This window comes from Balaenoptera borealis, assembly GCF_965194805.1.
Source record: "Balaenoptera borealis genome assembly, chromosome: 9".
NCBI lineage: Eukaryota > Metazoa > Chordata > Mammalia > Artiodactyla > Balaenopteridae > Balaenoptera > Balaenoptera borealis.
In genome coordinates, this window is record NC_138873.1 from 37,419,467 (window position 1) to 37,442,220 (window position 22,754).

The following is a 22,754-nucleotide window of genomic DNA, read 5'->3' on the forward strand; positions in this document are numbered from 1 at the left end:
CTTTAGGGATGCTCTCTTTTGGAACACAGCCATCATGCCCAAACTAGGAATCCCAAACTAGCCCACGTGGAGAGATCAATGGAGGACCCTCGGATATGATTTTGGCTGACAGGCTAGCTAAGGTCCCAGCTGATAGTCACCATCAACACCCATACATGTGACAAAAATTGCCTCCAAATGATTCCAGCCCCAAGCTGTTGAGTCAGCCCAATCTTGGAGTCTCCCACCTGAGGGTCCTGACATCCGGGATCAGAAACAAGCTATCCTCACTGTGCCCTGTCTGGATTCTTAACCCACAGATCCATGAGCATAATGATGGTTGTTTTATACCACTACATTTTGGAAGGGGTAGTAACTGGGACAGTAAATACTAAGAGTGCTGTGAAAATGTTTTGGTTTTGTTTTTTCTTTCCCATTCCTGGATGTGGAGGTCATGTGGTGGGGCAAAAAGAGGCAAAACAACAAAAAGCTGACAAGATAGATGACAGGAAGAAGAAAGAGAGGAAACTAGAAACTGAATTAGGATGCTAGAGGATGTCTTTACTTTTTCTAATATCTCTTTCTGTTGGCTTAGCTTTGACTAGTTTTTGTTCTTTTTAATATCCTAAGTGTTACAGGTAGAAATTGGAGCAAGTAACATAAAGTCCATGATGTCTGTTTAGTGGGGAAATCTTTTTATTTTTTTAAAATAGATTTTATTTTTTAGAACAGTTTTAGGTTCACAGCAAAATTGAGAAGAAAATACCAAGAGTTGCTATATACCCCCTCCTGCCCCCACCCCGCCCAACATGTGCACAACCTCCCCTACTGTCAACATCCCAACCAGAGTGGTGCATTTGTTATGGCTGATAAACCTATACTGACATATTGTTACCACCTAAAGTCCAGAGTTTGTATTACGGTTCACTTCTGGTGTTTTAAATTCTGTAGGTTTCGACAAATATGTAATGACATGTATCCACAATGTTAGTATCATACAGAATAGTTTCACTGCCCTAAAAGTCCTGTGTTCTGCCTTTTTATCCCTCCCTCTCCCCTAATCTCTAGCAACCACTGATCTTTTTACTGTCTCCATAATTTTGCCTTTTCCAGAATGTCATAGAGTTGGACTCCTATAGTATCTAGCCTTTTCTGATTGGCTTTTTTCACTTAGTAATATGCTTTCAAGGTGCCTCCGTGTATTCTTTTGATTTAATATCTCTTTTTATCATGAAAACCCTTTTATTGAGGCAGAATTTCTCTTCTGGTCAGAAGTGGAATAGTACAGCAGTCCCCCCTTATCTGCGGGGATACAGTCCAAGACCCTTAGTGGATGATTGAACCATGAATAGTACTGAACCCTATATATACACAATACTATTTTTTTTTTCCTATACTAGCGGATGGGTGGCATACACAGCATGAATATGCTGGACAAAGGGGTGATTTATGTTACTGGAGGGACAGAGCAGGACGGTGTGAGATTTCATCACTACTCAGAATGGCTCATGATTTAAAACTTATGAATTGTTTATTCCGTTTAATCTTTTCAGACTGCAGTTGACGGCAGGTAATCGAAACCATGGAAAGTGAAACTACAGATAAGGAGGACTACAGTGTAATGAAAAGGACAGAGATCCTGATGTTAGAAGGATCAGGGTTCAAATACTGCTTTGACCACTTGCCAGCTGTGTGACCTTAGACAAATCACTTAACTTCTCTTACACGAGAATTATAATACTTAATACTATTAGTGTGAGGATAAAATAAGGAACGTAGAGCCCTGGATAAGACATGCAGTATGGAAGAAGAAAATTAAAAACCCTTAAAAATTCAGGATTTTCTTTATAATTCTTCTAAACCATGCAGTTTAGAAGAAAGATAGAAAGTGTTTTAATTTGGAACAACTATAGAACTATATCAAATATTTTATAGAAGATGAATTAAAAGAGACGGAACCTCTTTTGTTTTCTGAATTGCCCACGTTTGCACATTAGCTAATATAAATGGTACCAGAAGAGCTGTACAATAATTGAATGGCAACTATATTTAAAGTTTGTATTTTGAGAAATTATTTTCCACGATTGGGGATTCATTGCAGATAGTGCCTAAATTCCTGTTCATTGGGGTTCACTCTTACCAACATTAAGACTTAAGGACTAGTTTTCTGAGAGGCATTCAAGCATTAAAGTTTCCTTGTTCTGAGGTTCCCTGTTAGTAAGATGGTCCCCACCCTGGTGCTGGAGAAGAGAGTGGGAAGATGTAAACAGTAAGGTCTCCTCCACTGAAACCGAGATCCAAGTCAACCTCAGGCTTATTAGTGTTATCATTGTTGTTTTGAAATATTTCCTTAGCTTGATTCCAGAGGTGTGAGATGGATGGCAGAAAAAAACAGATGGTAATTTATAAGTCAGAGACTGTGCAGTGAACCAAGGGATAACCAGAAGAAACCAAGATGAATCTTCAAGTCCAAAGGATAGAATTGGGACCAAAACTGGGAAACAAAGCTTGAGTCAGGAGCAGTGTAGACCTTCTGGAGACGTGAGAAAAGGCCAGAAGGGAAATGAGATGTGTCTGAGTACTGTTGCGAATGGAGGTTGAGTTGTCTGCGTCTTGCTCTCATTAGCCATCTATCTGGTGTGTGGGTTGGTGGGGCCGATTTACAACTACCCAGCTGGGGAGGATAGCGCTAAAGCTTTGACAGAAGGATTGCGATTGTTTTGGTCATTCTGGTCGTTCAGATCATCTGGGGCCGTGGAAAAGGATGCAACAGCAGATGACTCAGAACCAAGAGGAGAAAAGAAGAGGATCTGAGTGTAACCAGGATGCATTTTTACCATCTCACTTGTGAGGAGGCATTCAAATTTAAATCAGAATCAAAGGATATATTTTCTGTAGTGTATTTTATATATCTGCCTGTGTTCACAGCCAAGGAATTTATGTAAGGTCAGTTTCCACATGTACTCATTCTCAGTAATTGTTTGGATGTCTTCCTAAAGACCTGAAGGAGAGGAATATGAATAAGCTGGATCCAACTGACCACACTAGAGTTAAGAGTGTGGTGGTCAGTGTAGGTAGACATGGTTCTCTGCATCTTTTACAGAATGGTGTTTCACCCATAATTTGGAACTCTTTGGGGTGCCATGTGAGTGGAGAGCATAGTAGAAGAAATTATGCTTCTCTCTCTTAAAATTGAATTACTGGGGTTAGCTTACATTTTTAGAATACCCTTAATACCACTTTGGTCTGTTTTCTGTTTCTTTTATATAATTACATTTATTTAGGCTCTAAAGAGGCTACTGAATATTGTAAAACTTTCCTAAGCAATAGGAGTCATGAAACAGCTAACAGGTACTTCTCCAAGTAATTGTGATGGCATCTAGATGTTTGGCTCATAGCTCAAATTTGTTGTCTAGGAGGATGTTGCAGCCTTTAATGGAACAAAAAGAATGAGAGGAGGGAGTTGGTGTTTGGCTTCATTAGGAAATGTAGTATATGTGGCACGTACAAGCAGCAAGGACCAGGAAACACTTGGGAAAAGGGAAATGTAATTGTAATTGGTGCAAGGCAGATTAGGGACTTGCTGGGATTTTAGAGATTAATTTCTTTTTCCTCATTCAGCTTTATTGTGCTTTATTGAAAACTATGTCCACCTGACATATTGTGAATCTACTTTTTTGTTGTTGATCCCATCACTATAATTTAAGCTGCATGAGATTTACTATTTACTACAGTAGCCCCAGAACCCAGAACAGTGTCTGGCTCATGGAAGCCATATTTACTGAATAAACTCTTTAGGCTGTTTTTTTTTTTTTTTTTTTTTAAAGACAATTGATTTAAGCATGGAAGATGCTGGTAAAATTTCTAAGTGAAATTTGACTGAGTGCATTTACCCTTTCCTTCATAAGGTCTTGAATGATAATAAAGAGAAGACCTTTTATAGAAGATCTAGAATGTCAATGATTGCTTAGGTCCTGTGAGATAAAAGAAATCGTTTGGATACCAATGGGAAGAAGGCACCACTCTAGTCTCTTTGATCTAGGGGAGTAGAAGGAAAGAGGCTAGGACATGCTTTAGCATCAAGATGACTGGGCTGAGAGGGTAATCCATTGACGAATGCTATGTTACAAATGTTGATAATTGCTAGGGAAAACATTGCTTTCTTTCTGGCCAGTTCATAGCATCCTAAACAGAGGTACATGACTGGGTAGAAGGTGACAAAATAAAAATCAAATCTGTACTTGTTTAATCTTTGCCTCATTGGAGTGATTTCTTTTGGTCCTCTGAAAACAACTCAGGAATGTTATTTTCTTTGCAGATGTTACAGCGTTTTCTCTTTGGCTTAGTTTTCCCATCTGCAATATGGGTGTGTTTTTGTCTACTTACCAACAGAGGCACAGAGATGCCCAATGATTTTAAATTAGTAAAGTGCCATATCAGTTTAGTAACTATGATTTAATAAAATTAATAATAGTGGGATTTCGAAATTACCAAGTAAGAGAAAAGTGCTTTTTGAATAAATATTCCTCACTCAAATATGTTTCCTGTTGTGAGCTTCCCTTTTATTTAAATCTTTTAATCATGAACTCTGAGTTCAGCAAACTTAAAACTGCTTTTTTAAATACATGTTGGCAGGGAGGTATTGTAATATAATATTGTACCTTGGTTATTAATGACAAAGCCACTAGGCAACACACTCTCTTTTGGAGACAGAGCTGGAAAAGGCTATGGGGGGAAATTTTAACAGGCAGTTCACAGAAAGCTAAGCCTAAATATTTGGAAGAACTCATTGAAAGACATTAAAAAATTTGTGTGGGCCTATGAAAACAGAGTGTAAATCCATTGTCTCTGCAGGTCACTATTTCAAGGGTACTTATCTCCAGTTGCACAAAAGGAATTCAGAGCATAACCTACTGTAGCCCAAATTCAAAAGCCCCACCTTCCTCCCACACAGACTTACTTGGTGGCAGCAGTTCAGTTTCCTGTGTGAGCTTGATGTGCTCAGTCTGGACTTGTATCTCTGAGTGGACTCAGAGCTGTTTTTTTTTTCTGATCAGGAAAATACAACCCTTTGTAGGGGTACTTTAGTCTGTTATTGCCTGAAAGGTCACTGAAGTGTGATGCTACAGAGAGCTTCTGGCAGGCGAAACATGCATTGAATGACATGAGACTTATTAGGTAAATCATGGCAGATGCTTCACTTCCTAACCTTGTTGAGAAAATAACATTTTCTCAGGGTCTTAGGATTCTATTTTCCATGTTTCTCTCTTAGTTGTATCAGAACCAGATCTTCAATATTTTAAACTTGGTAACACATTTACATATACTAAAAACTGGAAGTGGAATGCAATCACTACAATGGTATAAAAATGAAATATTTCTTTAGTTAGAGATCATTTGAGTAACCACTTTGAACTGTTGGTTCTAAAAAATAAAAATGAAATATAAGTTTCCACTTGATAAACTGTTTTGTCTTTTCACTCTTGCCTATTTTTGCTAATTCTCAGTGTGGCCAGTACCTTAGGTGAGATTTGAAGAAACACATGCTGGTTTTCTGCTGAGACCAGGATCTTGCTATTGAATCTTATTCTAATAATCTAATGCCATCACTGGCTACATCACAGGGAAAGTATGAAGTAATATAATGATTGAGGGCTTGGTAGTTGGAAGACCTGGGCTCAGGTGTGCCTTCCCTTCTGACCAGCATCATATCCACAAGCAGGTCACAATTGCTCTGAGCCTGACTTTCTTCCTCTGTGAAGTAGAGATAATAAAACAATTCCAACTTCACAGGGTTATATGTGTTTAATACTTAGATGCATGTATTTTATGGATGCACTACAGGTAGATTTGGAATCTCATCTCTTTTAACAAGGGATTTATACCAAAAGAATGATTCAAATTATGCTTTAAAATATATATTTAGGTTCTTTACTGAAAGGATGAGAATTTTTCAGGCCAGGGAAGTAGATGGAGATAAGGGTCAAAGAAGAGAACTTTGTGTTAGAATTTACTGGAATTTTGTATGGAATGACATGAGTGTGGAAATCATCAGCGGAAGCTGAGGTAGGTTTATGGAAACCCTTAATGCCCACTTGGTTGGTTGATTGTGGTCTGGCAAGCAGTAGGAATGTGACATATGTGACATATTGTGGAAAAAAAGGGAAGATATATTTTAAAAAAACTACGTAGAACTGAGTTTCCATATTTCAAATAGTTTTGGAAGTCACCTTATATATTATCCAAAAGGATGGGGAGAGGCTGGGCCCGGCCTGGTTTGTAGTCTATGAGACTTCGACCCATATGTAGGGAAGAGGAACTTTACAGTGGAGTGGGCGAGAATGAAGACACCAAGAGCTCATCTCCTGAACCAGGCAGAGGGGATGAAGCCAAGGCTTGGTGGAAGGATTGCTTTGAAGAGGAAAAGCTTAACGGTTCCTCTCAGATTTGGAGAGGGTTTCTAAAAGACAAAAAGATAATTGCTGGTATAGAATTGTTGAGGTTCTGAGGGAAAAATGGAAGGAGTTTGGTAGCTTTGATTTTCTCAGGTTTGGGAACTAGACTTAAGGAACTTGGAAAGGTTTGGAGCACGTCCTGTGGTGACTGTGGCGCACTGTCCATGGGAGAGGAGTGAGAGCCTTGTTGAGCAGGAGAGAGCATCCAGCTGGGTTTAGGGACTCTCTCCAGCCATGTGCAGCAACCCAGGATTAGGAGTGGAGAAACTGCACCTGAGCCTCATCAGACAGGGTTATGGAAAATCCAAGGATGGTGGAAGAGAAAGCAAGGAAGGAAACTAAGTGTGCCTGTAAGAGCATCACCGCTCTTGTGGATTCAGGAGACAGATGATGAGCAGAAAGATAAACACAGATTCCAGTGGAGGGAAGCTCCTAATTAAAGATGAAGAAAAATTCCTCCAGGAGGGAAGCAGGAGAACAAGGAGGGAGTAAAGATAGGAGTTTATAATCAGGCAGAGAATTTTAGAACTGGTGATTTTTAGAGAAGCCTTCTTCCTCCATAATGAAGGTGATAAAAATTAGCCTCCTTGGTGAAGGGAACTAAGGAGATAGGTGAAGTGAGTGGTGACAAAGATGGTAAGAGCTGAGAAGATCAAGAAATTGTAAAGCTAGAGTCAGAAAATTATGTATTCAGATATCTTTATTACTTTCAATAACCGTGGAATCGTGTGCAGAATATGATGAAATGGCTAAGCAAACTTTATCTTAAAGGTGCCTGGCCTCACTTTGTGCCATGCCATTTGGGTGGGTTAGATTTACCAGTCTCTGTTTTGTTCTCCCCTATTAGAATGGCTTTCAATTATGTGACATGCCTTTCCGTCGAAATTGGAAAGAGCAGTTATTACAGGCTATAGGCAAGCTAGTTAGACATGATTGGGTATGTCTTCTCAGCTGACATCCAGGATATATTTTTATATATTAGAAGGCACAGCCCATTTAAATGCAGTGGTTTTAATTAGGATGTGGGCACATCAATGCATACATATTTAGGAAAATGAAAAATAAAGCATGCATGCTAAAATCCCCCAGTAGAGAACTATTCCTCCCCTTGTAATTTTTGCTAACACAATCTTCGCATTATTTTGCAGCCTCCAGAAAGGAGGACTAAACCTAAATTACTCATCTTTATAGAACAACAATAGCAGTTTCAGGTATGAGGATGTCCAGTGGTTACTCTAATATTTTTCCAGCTATCTGGGAAAGGCGAAACTAGATTTGCTGTATGGGGTTCATTAAAAACACTTAAGATGATTCCTGTGTGAATTATGGTGTCCATTTGGTCAATACGGGTGGAAAAAGTTACCCTTTTTAAAAAAGACACCTATTTTTGTTAAATTCTGCATATCCCCCTGATTTGTCCTTTAGGTTTCGGTGGAAATGTCATTTCCTCAGGGAAGAATTTCCTAGTTTTCTTAACTGGATGAGGCACCCCTGGGGTATGTCCCCCTACCCCCACTCTCCTTGTCTGAACACTCATCACGCTTTGGTGTAGTTCCTCCTGTGAACTGTGTGCTGGGCTGTAAGCATCAGGAGGGCAAAGACAGTGTCTGCCTCGTGCCTAGTGACTAACACGCAGCCTACCATGTGCAGTGGCTACTCGGCAAACATGTGTTGGAAGAATCTACGTCCAGTCTCACAGTGAAGTGATGTGTAAAGTATACCTAGAATCGGGAGACAAGTTCTGCTCCCAGCACTGCCTCTAAATGATTGACTCAGAGCAAATCAATTTCAGTGTTCCTTTCCTCAGCTGTAAAATTAGGGGATTAAAGCAGGTGATTGCTAATATTGTTCATAGCGCTATGATCTGCACAATTCCATATTTGTGGGATTGGTTTACATACTGATAATAGCAATAAAACATTTAAAATGAACAAATCTGCAAAGGCATAATGAATGGGAAGATTTAGTGCAAAGGAGTTGTTTCCCCTCTGGCTGTTACTACTATCATGCATTGATTTTACTAAGCAAGTTTCCAGGGAGATGAACTGCTGAATAGGGTATATTGGAACCTGAGCCATGAGACATGACAATTCCCAGTTGGAAAACAGAGTGATGAAAATGGTGGGACCTGGGAGAGAAGCAGCGGATTGACAGGTTTGGAGCCCACAGAAATACTGTGGCCTCCTTTTAACTTACTTCCGGGATGAAGGTATATGGATGAGTGACTATGTGCGTCCCATTGCCTCTGTGCTCTTGGGAATTCCTTTAACATCAGCTTCATTAGTTACAGAGGCAGCAATCCATATCCAATTTTTTTTGTGTGTCAGGATGGTTCATGTATAAACTAGCCTTCTTTGTTGGAAACATTTGCAATTAATCCCATAAACAAACAAAAAATGCAAATCCTGCACTGCCCCAGCCAACCCTGCTGACACTGAGACCAGACTGCCATCTATTATACACAGAAATGAATTGAAATTCTCACTTTGGGCCTAACCTAATTTTCCAGTGATAATAGGCATGGATTCCCAGAAGCACTCTACACCTCTTGATAGTAACATCCTCATTTCCTTTCCTGGTAAATGTTTTAAATAAGATTTTAACACCAAAGGAAATTAACCTTTAAATTAATTGTAATTTTAAAATGCCATCACTGATTTTTGTCTTCAGCCTAATTACTTTCTATTATTTAAATAAACCTCGCCTCCTGTGAGCTTTAAGTTTGTTTCTCCTTCACTCCCTGCCACACAATGCCAACCCGTCCTCGTCCTCGTGGAGGCCTTCCTGACTCTGCTGCTGGAGCAGCCTCATTTAAATGTCACAGGATTGCGGGTTCGCCCTATGCTGCTTATTTACAAGGCACTCTTGCAGCGCTCTCTGTAAGGCTGCTCCACTCAGATGTTTTCATTCTGCGTACCTGGTGGCCATCCTTAGAGATGCAGTGTTTTTAGTCCTCCTGCTGTTAAGAAGGAGATAGCTAAGCCTGGCTTTCTGTTCCTATCAGATGCCATTTCCACCACTAAAGTAAAACTGGTCGTAATGAAATTGGCAACAGCCAGCATCATTTATCAAAAGACTAACTTTGAATGTACAGTCTTCTTTCTTTGCACGTCTCAGCTTTGGAGAGCTTTTAGACTTCTGTTTCCTGGGCCAGCTCTTTGTCTTGTTCTCATTTGTCCTTTCAAGGTAGGACTAAGGGATCCCAGCAATTTTATTTTGTGAGCATGTATATTGGTGCTAAAAGCATCCTATTTTTCTGCCACTTAGCTGCTTTCCTTCTCATGTCATTATCCATGTGGGTATAGAGAGAGATGGTGAGGAAACAAGTACAGGACACCCAGTACAGGTGGACTAGGTATTAGAGAATTGGAAGAGGCAGAATAAGCAAAATGGGAGATGTTTCTTTTAATCATTTCTGTAAATGTCACCACTTCTCCTTCCTTTCACATGCTGTTGTTTTCTTTTCCATTGAGGCGGATTAAAACAACTTGGATATTATTCATCTACTGGATCATGTCAGTTTTCTGCACCACATACCTCCTTTATTACACCCCAGTTAAAGGTCCTCCTTTGCTGGTAGGAATATAGTTACCTCAACATTGACTCTTTAGAAACAAGGTCCTGATTGTTTCGAATCAGCAAAGGATAGGGAATGAATCAATTTCTTTCCCCGCTATTTTTGATTTGGGAACATTAGATTTATTTAAAGATGATTATAGTGTGCATGTTTGTGTGTGTATGTGTGTGTATAATAAGCAGTAGAGTATAATGGAGGAGACGTTAAGAGAAAAGGGAGAAAATGAGAAGTGATTGTTAAAGAAGACTCAACCTGGACCTGAGTATCCAAATTTAAAAATAAAGTGCATATGTTTTCTCTTCCCTGACCACAAGAGGGAGCAACTTAACAGCAGGCTGAAAAAAAAGACCAGCACTAATTTTGGGAGACAATGTAAAAATTTTATCACTGTTAGGGAAGGCTGGTGTCACTAATAGGAGCTCGCATGTGATTGACAGGAGGCACATGTATATGTAAGCGTTCGTTTCAGGTGCTGATCATCTAGGCTGTCTTTTATTTTTACATATGGCAGCTTATCTTTTTTTTCCACTTTCTTCCATTTGTCTAGAAAACGATGAAAGCTGCTTTATTCTAATTCATTATTCATTTACTTAGAATCAATTGGGGTCTAAACAAATGTCACATTTCCTTAGGAGTTTCCATATAGTCCAGGAAATGTTAGTGGAGAGCTGCTTGATTCGTTTATTTCCCATATACTTACTGAGTCCTGCTTCAGGTTGGGGGTGGGCTAGATGCTGAGGATGTAGCGGTGGTCAAGATAGCTGTGGCCTGCACTAGCATCCCCTAATACTCTTACCCTGGGGGAGTCAACACGTGCTATATTATGTCAGAAGTTCACCGATAAGCTCAGTGACCTGGGGCAAGTCATTTAATCTATATGGGCCTATAAAATTAAAGTGTTGAAATAGAGCAGTAGGCAGTAGTTTCCTATCATTTCAAACTCTGCAGTGTTCTTAGTTCACAAGAAATCTTAAGCGGAATCAAGAGTTGTAAAATTAAATAAATGCAGAGCTCCTGTGCTCTGGGAAGTTGGAAGAGGAGCAAGGTGACACCTTCTGCCTTGGCCCCACCATGATTCTGCAGGGCACTCGCTCGAGGTTAGTAGCACCTGAAGTCTGGGGCTCCAGACTCTAATCACATGTGATTCTGTTCAGAGATGGGGAAAGGAACGGCACATTTTGATTTTGTGGGAGCCTGGCAGATATGGACAAGGTTGTTTCACTCAGTCACCTTCAGAATTACAAAACAAACGTTATGAAGAGAACAATAATATACTACTCTTTCATTTGATTGCTTGAGTATGATATTTGAACAGTAAAAATAGACACACCATTCTCATAACTCTACCTGTCAACCTGGCACCCAGGAACTTGGCACCTTTTTTGAACTGCTAATTGCCTACCCCTTAGGTTATGTTTGGAGAGTGATTTATAAATAATAAGAAAGAAAGCTCAGGTTACCAAACAGAATGTATAATATGGCCCTAACAACCAGATAGAGAGAAAGAAAAAGAAAGGAAGAAAGGAAGAAAGCAGACATATACCCAAATGTTACCTGAGAACCAGAATTCAAAATTGTGAAATCATTCTAATTTTCTTTTTTGTTTGTTTATCTGTATTTTCTCTACATTCTGCAGTAAACTTACATTCCTTTATAAACAGAAAGAACCAAATATTTTTTAATGGATGAGTACTCCTCCCTTGCCACCTCTACCCTCCCCCACAGGTGGGAGAGTGTGTCCTTGTGCTCAGAGAATCCCATCCAAACTCAATGATCCTGTCAAACTGGAAAAGCGATCAAAACATACAGAACAGAGTTCAATACACAGAAGTGTAGGCCAGCAGGCTTTAGAAGAAAAATCAAACAAAAATAACAGAAAATTATTAGCCTCAGAGAAGTGAATAATTTCCGTGGTTTGCTTTTCAAATGAAAGAGTCTATAAATCGATTATGACTTTTATCCCAAGGCCAGTTTATTTTGGAGAATTCAGGACAGGCTTTTATGCATCTGTGCTTGGTTGGTAGGTTTGTGCATGTGTGTATCTAAACATGTGTGTTTAAACATCTAGAATTAATTTTCCAATTTTTTTTTTCAAAATAAGCCCCCTTAGGATATTTTTAAAATGACATTCTGCATATTTTCCCGGATGATTTGAATATTTAAGAACATTTGCAAACACATTGAATCTCTTTTAGAAAAGATAGTGACTACTTAGAAAAATGGATCCATTTTCCAGAGGACTGATGTTTATTTTTATTTTTAGTTTAACTATTAAGGCAAAGGTTTATAAGAAAACATAATAAAAATTGAGAAATCATGTTGCCTGTTTTTTCTATTATGGATTAGTTATTATTTTTCCACAGCTGCATGTTTTCCTTTTAATTGTCACATCCAACAACTCTAATGAAGCTGATAAGTTCTTAGTTCTGTCACTGTAAGTGGACATCGGACTCTGGTGCAGAAGAGCTGAGGATTAAGGGAGAGGAGAGCTCCAAGTATAATAAAAGGCACCAGACCAGAAATCTCAGAACATTTTCTTTCTTTCACAGAATACTGTCAAAGAGAACAAGTAGAGGGGAATAGAAAACACTGGAGGTCATAAGGAAAACTCAGCATGGTTGGCAACAGATGATACAGTGAAGAGCCCAGCCACAAAGACAGCTCAGCGAGGGATGCACGCTCTCCTGGAGAAAGCCTTTTCTCCTAAGACATATCGCTGCCTTTTCATGAACAAATATATAAAAGTATGTTGTGATGGTTGCCCCACTCAAATAAGGTTCAAGTGTCAAGGCACACCCTCTGGAGCAGGTCCCAGCGTTTTTCTGGTGAGGAGCTTCTCATCTGAAGGCAGATCACCCCACCCCACAGCAGGCGATGCGGACCGGAACTCCTGCCTACTGGCAGTGAGCCAGGAGCAGGGAGGCTCCCATTACCACCTGGAGCCTCTTACCCACAGGCGTTTGATGTGCCAGTGAGCAGAAGCTAGCCCCACTCTGTTCCCCATAGGTATTTTCAAATAGCCAACAGCCACATGGTGTGTGTGTGCGTGTGTGTGTGTGTGTGTGTGTATCTTTAGATATGGAATGTTATGGTCTGAATGGTATCCCCTTCCAAATTTATCTGTTAAAGGCCCAACCTGCTATGTGATTGTATTTGGAGATGGGGCCTTTAAAGAGGTAATTAAGGCTAAAGAGGCCATAAGTGCGTGGCCCTAATTCAGTAAAACTGGTGTCCTTATAAGAAGAGGAAGAGACGTGGGGGCATGCACAGACAGAGAAAAGGGGGCAAAGTGAGAATTCAGCCTTCTACAAGCCAAGGAGAGAGGCTTTAGGAGAAACCAAACCTGCCAACACCTTGATCTTGGACTTCTGGCCTCCAGAACTGTGAGAAAATAAATATGCATTGTTTAAGCCACCCAGTCTGTTATATTTTGTTATTGCACCCCTAGGTGACTGATATATGGGGGCGGAATTGCCCACATCTTCCTATTTGAAATCTTTGCTCCAAGGGTGGTTGTCATCTCCTGATAGGCACAGCAGATGGCAGTGTTATCCTGTGAGTTTGCACAGCCAGTTGGCCTGTCAGGCTGGGGCTCTGGCTTAGGTAACCAGAGGGTCAGAGATGTAAACTTCAAGGCCCAGGGTTTTCATTGAGGAAATTAACAACAACTTTGCATTAAAGTGTCTATATAAGTATTTATAAAACTGGCCTCTAGAAAAGTAAATGAGATACTGTTTAAAAGGAGAAATAAAGAAAAAAATCTTAGGCATTTGATGTGCCTGCAGGAACTCCCTCTAGTTCAATGATGATTTATTGCTATTTCGTGGAGTCTAAGTTTGACTCTTCGCTCATGGAGCCTGAACCCTCGCCTTAGCTCCCTAGAGGGTGGAGCCTCTGAGGCTCTCTGGCTACACTTGCTGCTGAGCCTCAGATATCAAAACTGAGCACAGAGCCGGTCCGCTTCCTACTGACGTCAAGAATACTTCAGTCTTCCAGCTGCCGTAATTAGGCCCTTATCTCCACAGTCCATTCTCAGCACAGCTACAGAACCCAAACTGTCCTGTGTTCCTTGTGAGGCTCTTAGGAATGGAAACTTAACGAATTTGGCAGGTAGGGAGCTGGCATCTCCTCCTGTACTACACTCCCGTCAGGTTGCTTCATTGCAAATCCGCAGCAGGTAAGAATAGTTACACAGAGGTCCTTTCCCTGTTTATATATACATTAAACTTTCCCCATCTTTCAGGACTTACTTTCTGAGAGCATTTGTGTGTGTGTGTGCATGTGTGTGTGTGTTTTATTGTACATTCATCAAGCCAAAACATTTTTAAAGGATCAAAATAATTTTCTCTATAATATAATTACTGAAAACTAGATAGAAATTGCACCCTTTTTTACACTTGAGCATTGGAAGTCATGTGTTCTAGGTAGTGCCTGGAGGTAAACATATAGACAGGTGATCAAGATAATGATAATGCATGGGAAATATCAATCTAAAGCATTTTACTCAACAAATATTCATAATTGTCTGTGTGTGAGTGACCACAAGTAAACAGACCTAACTGGACACAGACCTGGCCCAAATGAGCATCTCCTCCAGGTTGTTTAGTAGTCCCATGAATGTTCATGATAAGCATGAGTCTACTTGGGTATAATAAAAAGGATAGTAGTTCATATCTTACTGAGCAAAAAGACTAAAATTAGAAAAATTATCTATGATAAGTCTGCTTGTCTTTTAGATTAATAAAGGCACTTAAGGAGTTGTGGTCAAAATACATAAAAAGACATAAGCATTATGGAAAACAGTTTATTAGATGCTTGAAAGATAAGCCTTATCTTCCAGAAGATACTTGTAACTTCACATCCCCTTGGATTTACATGGCTTTGACCAAAACTTGGCCTAGGGCAGAATTCCCTAAAATGAGTTGCCTGGAATTATAATTCCCTGGAATATTAAGATTTCTTATGAAAAAAGGTTCCGTGTTCAAATGTTTGGGATATTAACTATAGTTTTAGTTTCTGTAAAATGCCTTAACATCTACAGAATGACCACAGGCTGTTCCCAAGTTAAGCCTGGCCCACCCAAAACATCTGGAGACCTTGGATAACCCCAAACCTTATTCTCTGACAGTCACAGTGAACATGAATTTCATGGGGACTTCTTTCAAACTTAGCCAATCCTAAACCCTTTTACCCTGCCTTGTCTGGTCCTTTCCCTGGAAACCACAATAAAAGCACTTGCTTACAGTTCTGTGTGTGTGTGTGTGTGTGTGTGTGTGTGTGTGTGTGTGTGTGTGTGTGTGTTGTGTGTTTCTCTCTCCTCCCTCCCTCTCTCTCTCTCTTCTCTCTCTCTCTCTCTCTCTCTCTCTGCCTCATGACCCACAATGATGCTTTCCTTGAGTCGCCCTGCGTGGCATGCTGTTCTCCCTAGGGAACCGTGAATGTAGTAAAACCCTTTTTGGTTTCTCTCTTTGATCTGCTTCTGGCCTCACTGTATCTCATCCAACGCAATATGGTTAAAACAAAACTGTGGATTAGGACAAATTGGACATACTTCTTTACTGCGATACTCTCAGAGATGTTAATACATAAATGTGCATTCTAAATTTTCAGTGTCAAACTTACTTGGCTTTGGAATCTTTTTTGAGCAGTATAGCTTATGGACTAGCGTTTCTGGGATCCCGCTTGGGAGGTACTATTCTGGAGAGATACCGATTATCTGTCTAGGAGACTTGGTGTGTCAGTATTTTTCTGAAGATAAAAATGCAGACATCATTGTGAAATAAAATCAAACATTATAGTTTACAGAAAGCTCAATTCCCATATGTAATTTAACCTATAGACTCATCAAGGATTTGGCACAAAGACACTGAATGGTAATAGCTGAATGAACTTACGTAGTTTGTGGAGTCCATACATTTTAAAATCCATATATCTTTTACCTTTCCTAATATTTACCCTTCCAAAAGAATAAATCTTTTGGGCATAGGACAAGTGCTTACTAGATATCTTCTCCTGCATCTTCGTTAAGCACCTCAAACTCAACCTTTCCAAACTGAACTAATTGCTGCATCCCCATTCTACTTTCCTCAAGTGACATTTCCATCTAGCCATTCACTCATATCAGAAATTCAGAAATCTATCAGTCTCTTCCTTACGCCTTACATAGTACCCATCCATGGCCCATTAATCAGTATTATTTTTATGTTTAATAACATATCTATCCTCTCCCTCTCCAACACTGGTCTTAGTCCAGACCCTCATCATCTCATATCTCTGTCATTTTCACGGTGTCCTAATCTGTCTGTCTTTCCTTAATCTCGACCCTCCCATTCAAGTCTCTCCTTCATACTGATACCATTATGTTTTTTCTGAAGTGCATTTCTGATTGTTATTCTCTTTCTATTAACTGCCAATTGATTGGCCATCATGCTATACAAAATAAAGTCCAGACTCCTTACTTTGTCATAACAGTTTTTCTGCTATCTCATCTTTTCCAGTCGTCTCTGGGTACCCACCTCTAGCACAGGATATAATTCAGTCATATTAACCTGACTGCTCTGCCCCCAACATGGAAGGCTGTGATATGTCTTGGTTCTTTTCCACCTTTTGCCTGGGATCACCTTATTCCCGTATCTGCTATCCAAATATCTATTTATTTTGCAAGACCAAGCTCAAGAGTGTCCTTCTCTATGAAACCTTTCCTGATTCCTTTCCTGTCTCCCCACACTATACACTCTACAGAGTTTTATTATACTTATTTGTTCACATGTTTCTTTCCCCTACAAAATGCTTAATTCCTAGAAGTAAAAGACTGCATATTACTCATCTATTTTTTTTTATAAAGTTATTTATTTATTTATTTTTGCTGCATTGGGTCTTCGTTGCTGCGCGCAGGATTTCTCTAGTTGTGGCGAACGGCGGCTACTCTTCGTTGTGGTGCGCGGGCTTCTCATTGCAGTGACTTGTTGCAGAGCACAGGCTCTTGGCACGTGGGCTCAGTAGTTGTGGCTTGCGGGCTCTAGAGCGCAGGCTCAGTAGTTGTGGCACACGGGCTTAGTTGCTACGCGGCATGGGGGATCTTCCCGGACCAGGGATCGAACCCATGTCCCCTGCCTTGGCAGGCGGATTCTTAACCACTGCACCACCAGGGAAGCCCCTACTCATCTTAAAATATCCCAAAACTGACATAGCACTTGATGCATTCAGGAGTGTTTTACAAACGCTTATTTGTAAAGGACTATCATTTCCTTTTGCAAACAACAATATAAACTATGCACTGTGTATTCCTAATTTTACGTCATGTGTGAATATGATTGAGAATGTGCCTCCTCTAAATGAATCACATGATACAGCCTCCTTCTTTCTAGTATGACTGGAAAGTGAAGAAGAAACATATTTCTCTTTGAGTATTTTCCTCAAATCATCCTATAACAGAGCAGTGGATCCTCATCTTTTCCTCCACTGTCTCAACACCCCAATCATTATGAATATTTTTAGAAACCAAGAAAAATGATTCCCAGCTCTGATTTTTCCTCAGAATAAATATAGCTGTATGGGCAAGTACCCAGAGAGCACTGAAGTACTTTTTCCAATCCTCCTATTTCAGATCCTTAGGGGGCAAGGAAGGAGTGAAACCTTCTACCTGCCAATTTTTAGAAGAGCAGAGGACAATGGAGCCACTTAGAGGCTTGTGAGAGGGTACCTCCATGTAAACTCTGGATCAAGCAGTAGTGCTGAATGCTGAGACTCTGACATAAAGTTCTAGCTATTTGTATCAAATTGTAGGAAAAAATAGGAAATATGAACATTTGGTTTCATGAAGACAAATTTCTTGAATTAATCTGAGTCAGTTCTTGTGAGAATTTTTGGAACTATTGCAAATTGTTGATTGTTGGGATTTGTAGTCCTGAGTGAAACTGATTAGTTATCTATATGCTGGATACTTTTATGAAAAACATTTTAGCCTAATGGGTACAAAGGGCTTAGTCCCTATTCTAATGATGTGTTAAGGGATATTGTCTGAGAAGTAGGAAAGCAGGTAAGAGGCAGTAAAGAAGATGCTCTGAACTTGAAAGAAACAGAATAGAGCTTTAATACTTACAGCTGTCCTCTTCTTCAGTTATACATTTCACAACATAACAGGCGTAGATGAACCCTGCCAGCTGAAACAAAACAAAGATGCTTTAGACATGTGGCAAAGGCAACAGTACTGGATCTCACTGGGGGAGCAACTTTTCAAAAGCATGTGGTTTTGACTAGATTCAGTGTTCCAAAATAGTTCATCAGACTGGATCTGGACTCCAGTGTGGATTCTTGATTCGTATAATGTGCCTTATAAATGAATATATTACTCTGTTTTCCTTTGTTCTGCATTTATGTGTAAGATTTGTTAATTGCCAGGCAATCTACAACAAGTTATTTTAGGTCTAGAGGAAAAATAAAGAATTATGGCCATTCATCAATGGATTAGCATTTGCATTTGTGCCAATCAACTTCTAATTCACTTTTCATTAGCCCAGAGCCTAAGATTCTAAAATTGGACTCCTGCTGACTATCAGAAAAATGTTTTGAGAGAAAAATATTAAGGAGATTCCATGAAATGTTGCCTCAACACTTTGTAAGTAAGAAAAACTCTTATTTAGACCAGTAACAGGAACCAGGACATACCGAGTATAGTTAAGATGACATGATACAGAGGAGCAGCGGGGTGGATAACTGTAAGGAATATCACAGTGCATTTGACTGGGATTGGACACATCAGAGCATCCTTTCTGAAACATGCAACAGAGGTCCCTGTGGTCAGGGAAGTCTTTGCTCGCTGAAATAGTATCTGTGAAGGAGCACAGTAAAGCCCTTTGATATGTGTTCCCTCAGATGGTGTAGTTTTGTATTCCTTCATATAAGTATAACTATTTAGTCAAATAATGAGCACTGGTATAAGGAAGCAAACGAATTTCCTGATATGTGGAAAATTTTTTTTCCAAAATAATCCAGTGTGGAGGAATCCTTAAAGGCATGTCCTCAGGACAGTGATGAAAATTTTTCACGATGACATTTCAGACCGGCATTGATCCTACTGAGTATTTGGCATTGGGGAAGGGAACCTTGGGAAAAAGGCTGCAGTCTTCAATCAGGAAGCTAAGGTACAGGGCAAAAGGTTGCTGCTGTGATAAACCTAATGAACTTGTTTTCCATTAGCTGACAGATTGCAATATTTCTGGAAGATGTGAGTGGAACATTTTAAGTCAGAGGGTACACTGATAGGTATTTAATGAGAAGAACTGTTTGGAGACAGAGGTCCGGTTAAAAGGAACTTTAGAAAATCTTCAATTTTAGTTTGAGAAAGAAAGCACGTTCTGGCAGATTCTAGTTCTTTTCCAAAGAGATCTGGCATGAGATAAAACAGTGGTTTTCCTGGCACAGAAACAGTGACCCTGCTTAAGAGAGAGCAATGAATGAGAAAGCAGACTTATGCAAAATATTCTTCACGAGCTTTTGTTTTCAGATCCTGGATGAGAGGGACAATGGACCCGCTGCCCTCCCACCCCCAAGTGTAGTATCTGAACCACTACACATAGTAACAGAGAGCTAGATAACATACCACTGATGCTACGTTAGCACTTAGGTTTTAAAAAATATGTTAGAAAAGTCATCAAATAAGGATTTTTCTCTTTGAAGTATCTGTTGCTATTGGCAATAAAATTGTGATAGTAAGAACAATCTCCTTATATAATGGAATCATCAGGTTACTGTTTTTATGGGACTTATTTTTAGAATACAGGGTACTATTAAAAACCAGTGTATCCTATTTGGCTTTAGCAAAGATATTGATTTGACCAAACAAAATCACACGGTGATTTGAGCATTTTCACAGATAATGGAGAAACAGATTAACACTTCTTAATCTTTTATCCACCAAGGCCCATGAAAATGCCTGTATCACTAGGTCACTGAGTGACCTAGTCCCATGCGTACTCTGTCATGGGTGCTGGATCCGACTGTGGCGAGGTAAAGAGGCTATGGGTTTGGTTAAATCCCCTGGGTACTGTCTATATCTCCCCTTCTTCCTCCACAGGAAGGCCTTACCATTGTGGCTAAATGCCATAGATTTATCAGTAGTTTATCTCTTCTTTTCAGTTTAAAATACTTACTACTTGAATTATCTACAAAGCAACTTTTTTCCTAATCACAAACTTTTCTCTTGATTTTCGCTCATCACTTAATTACTTTGAAATGAAAATCTAGGTAAAGAACATTGATAAATTCTGAGATTCAAGGCCAGTGAGTTCAAACTTCTCATTAAAGTGTCACTAGAATCTAGATTATTAACTGTACTCCTCTCCCAGAATGCAGCCAAGGCACTGTATTTTGCTTACCAGTGATCTTTTAATTGTATTCGGTTGCATTATTTAACTGTCAGGGGAGTGACTTTGATATAAAAGTAAATCCTGCTGCATTTCATTACAAAAGCTTGCTGATTAAGAGAACTTCAGCTTTTAAATTGGTCACCTCTAAATACAAATGGAAATTGGTTTCTCCCAAATTAATCAAGATTCATAAACCTCTGTTACCTTTCAATTTTCCTACACCAAATAAATTTCTAATTTAATTTTTACTCCCTCACAGCAATTTATAAATTTACCTACAGAAAAGCAGTTTCAAAGAATTTCTTACAGCTCTGAATACTTCCTATAACATGCAACTCTGCTAACTGCTGCCTGGGCCACAAAGATGAACCAAGCCAGGGTTTCCCAACCTCAGCACCACTGACATTTTGGGTTGAGTAACTCTTTTTTGTGGGCTCTGTTATGCATTATAGGATGTATAACTACTATGATCAAGACAGTTGATAATTGAGATAATCCAAAATGTCTCCAGACATTGCCATACATCCCTTCAAAGGCAAAACTGCCCCTTGTTTAGAGTCACTGTTTTAGACACAGTCTAAAGGATTTTGCAGTCTTGTAGCAGGGGTACACATATAATTGTACTTCAAAGTAGATTAAGATAAGTGCCAGGAGGAAGGAAGAAAATTGATTGTCTCCTAACTGACAAACGGTAAACTGGGTGCTTTCACGCGTTAGCTCATTAATCCTCACAACTACCTTTGGAAGAACATTATATGTATTTTTGCAGAGGAGAGGTAAAATGGGCCTTGCTTTTCCTGAGCGAGTTCATCAAGCAGGGAAGTTATAGACTGTGTTCAAGGAAGAGCCAGTCCTTCCATCTGATGAGAGTTTGTGGACCTCATATTAGAGCAACAGAAATAAAAGCTGTGAAGACAGATTAGGGCTATAATCAGAGGGCTTTGAGTATGTATCAAATTGCAATTCTAATTTTCTATATAGTACACTTAAGGAGCACCCCATCTTCTACTGAAGAAGTATAAAATTTTTCACAAAATACAAATCCTTCCTAATGTGATATATAGTCCCTGTCTAGCCTCATTTCCCACCACTCCTTGTCTCAGAATTGATGCCAGTATTAAGCTGTTGGTAGTTGGCAGACATATATCAGGTGGTTGCCCTCTGTTCTTTAACTCTTTAACCCCTTCTGCCAACAAAGCATGTGAATGCCCTACATCTCCTCCCTTCCTTCCTTGCTCAGCTCTCCACCTTTGAGTAGTTCTAACTCAGCCTTTAAGACTGAGTTAAAGTGTTGCCTTCCCAAAGAACTGGCAGTCCATTCCCAGGGTAGGTTGTAGGTTGGCATTTTGGAGATTGACCTCGAGAGATGGGGGTGGAAGGCTTTGAGAGGGAATAACAGGGGAAAGGTGAGACCATCTTCCAAGCAGAGCTCAGACAACCTATGGGAAGATGTGGATTACGTTCAGAGAGGAGCAAGAGGCCCCATTTCAGAGGAGTTTGGGCAATGTGAAGGGGTATAATGGTTCCCAAGGTAGGAAACAGTGACCCACATTGTCATAGTGGATATGAATACCTGGAATTAAAATAAAATTATTTTATTCTGTTCCTTATTTAAAGATGGCTTAGAGTAACAATGAAAGATACCAGTGGTATTATACTCGACAAACATATAATTATCCACTTGTAAAAAACCAAAATATTACAGTTGTCTTAGTCTTTGGCATTCAAAGCAGAGCTAAGCCTAAATCTTTTTATTTTTATTCATCTTTTCACCTTGATACATCTAATATGATTTGTTCATTTCTAATTCACCTGATAGGGAATTATATATCATCTTGATATCATTAGTGGCTGAAAGGAAATGATATTTTCTCTCTATAACTAAATCAGATTAAAATTCTTTTTTGTATCTACAAACCAAATTATGACTGTATATCCCAGAAATTCACTTAGAAGCTAATAGATAAGAGGAAACTGAAGCCTTTTGATAAGTATTTAAAAAGATTTAATTGTAATAATTGAAAATGTAACAGCCTTAGTGTTTAAAATACTATCTTTTGGACTTTTTTTCAGGAAGTTGGAGTAGACATACTTTTCCCTAACCCTCCCACTAAATACTGCTGAAAACCCTGGACATTATATATATAAAACACACATAGGAAGACTCTGAAAGATGGAAAGAAGGTAGACTGGCTAGGAATCTTGGGACCCAAAGAAGGACATGGGAGTGAGTTTCCTATTTTTCTTTTGTCTCATATATACCATACTTGGGGCTGAAGAAGCCCACGACACAGAAATGCCAATAGGCACAGATAAAAGAGCCCCAACAAAAGCTTGCTCTCTCTAACCAAAGGTCCAGGAAAGGGACAGCCTAAC

At 39.5% G+C, this 22,754-nt stretch overlaps 1 protein-coding gene across 11 annotated transcripts in view; it reads right to left on the reverse strand.

The window, feature by feature from the left end:
- NKAIN2 (sodium/potassium transporting ATPase interacting 2) overlaps positions 1-22,754 on the reverse strand; it is a gene marked incomplete at its 3' end in the record, with an annotated part of 1,018,208 nt that overhangs the window by 16,779 nt on the left and 978,675 nt on the right. For all 11 annotated transcript variants that reach the window (XM_082406283.1, XM_082406281.1, XM_082406282.1 and 8 more), the window contains one exon: positions 18,113-18,173. In XM_082406283.1, the coding sequence (XP_082262409.1) occupies positions 18,113-18,173 (61 nt within the window). The remainder of the gene's footprint in view (positions 1-18,112; positions 18,174-22,754) is intronic.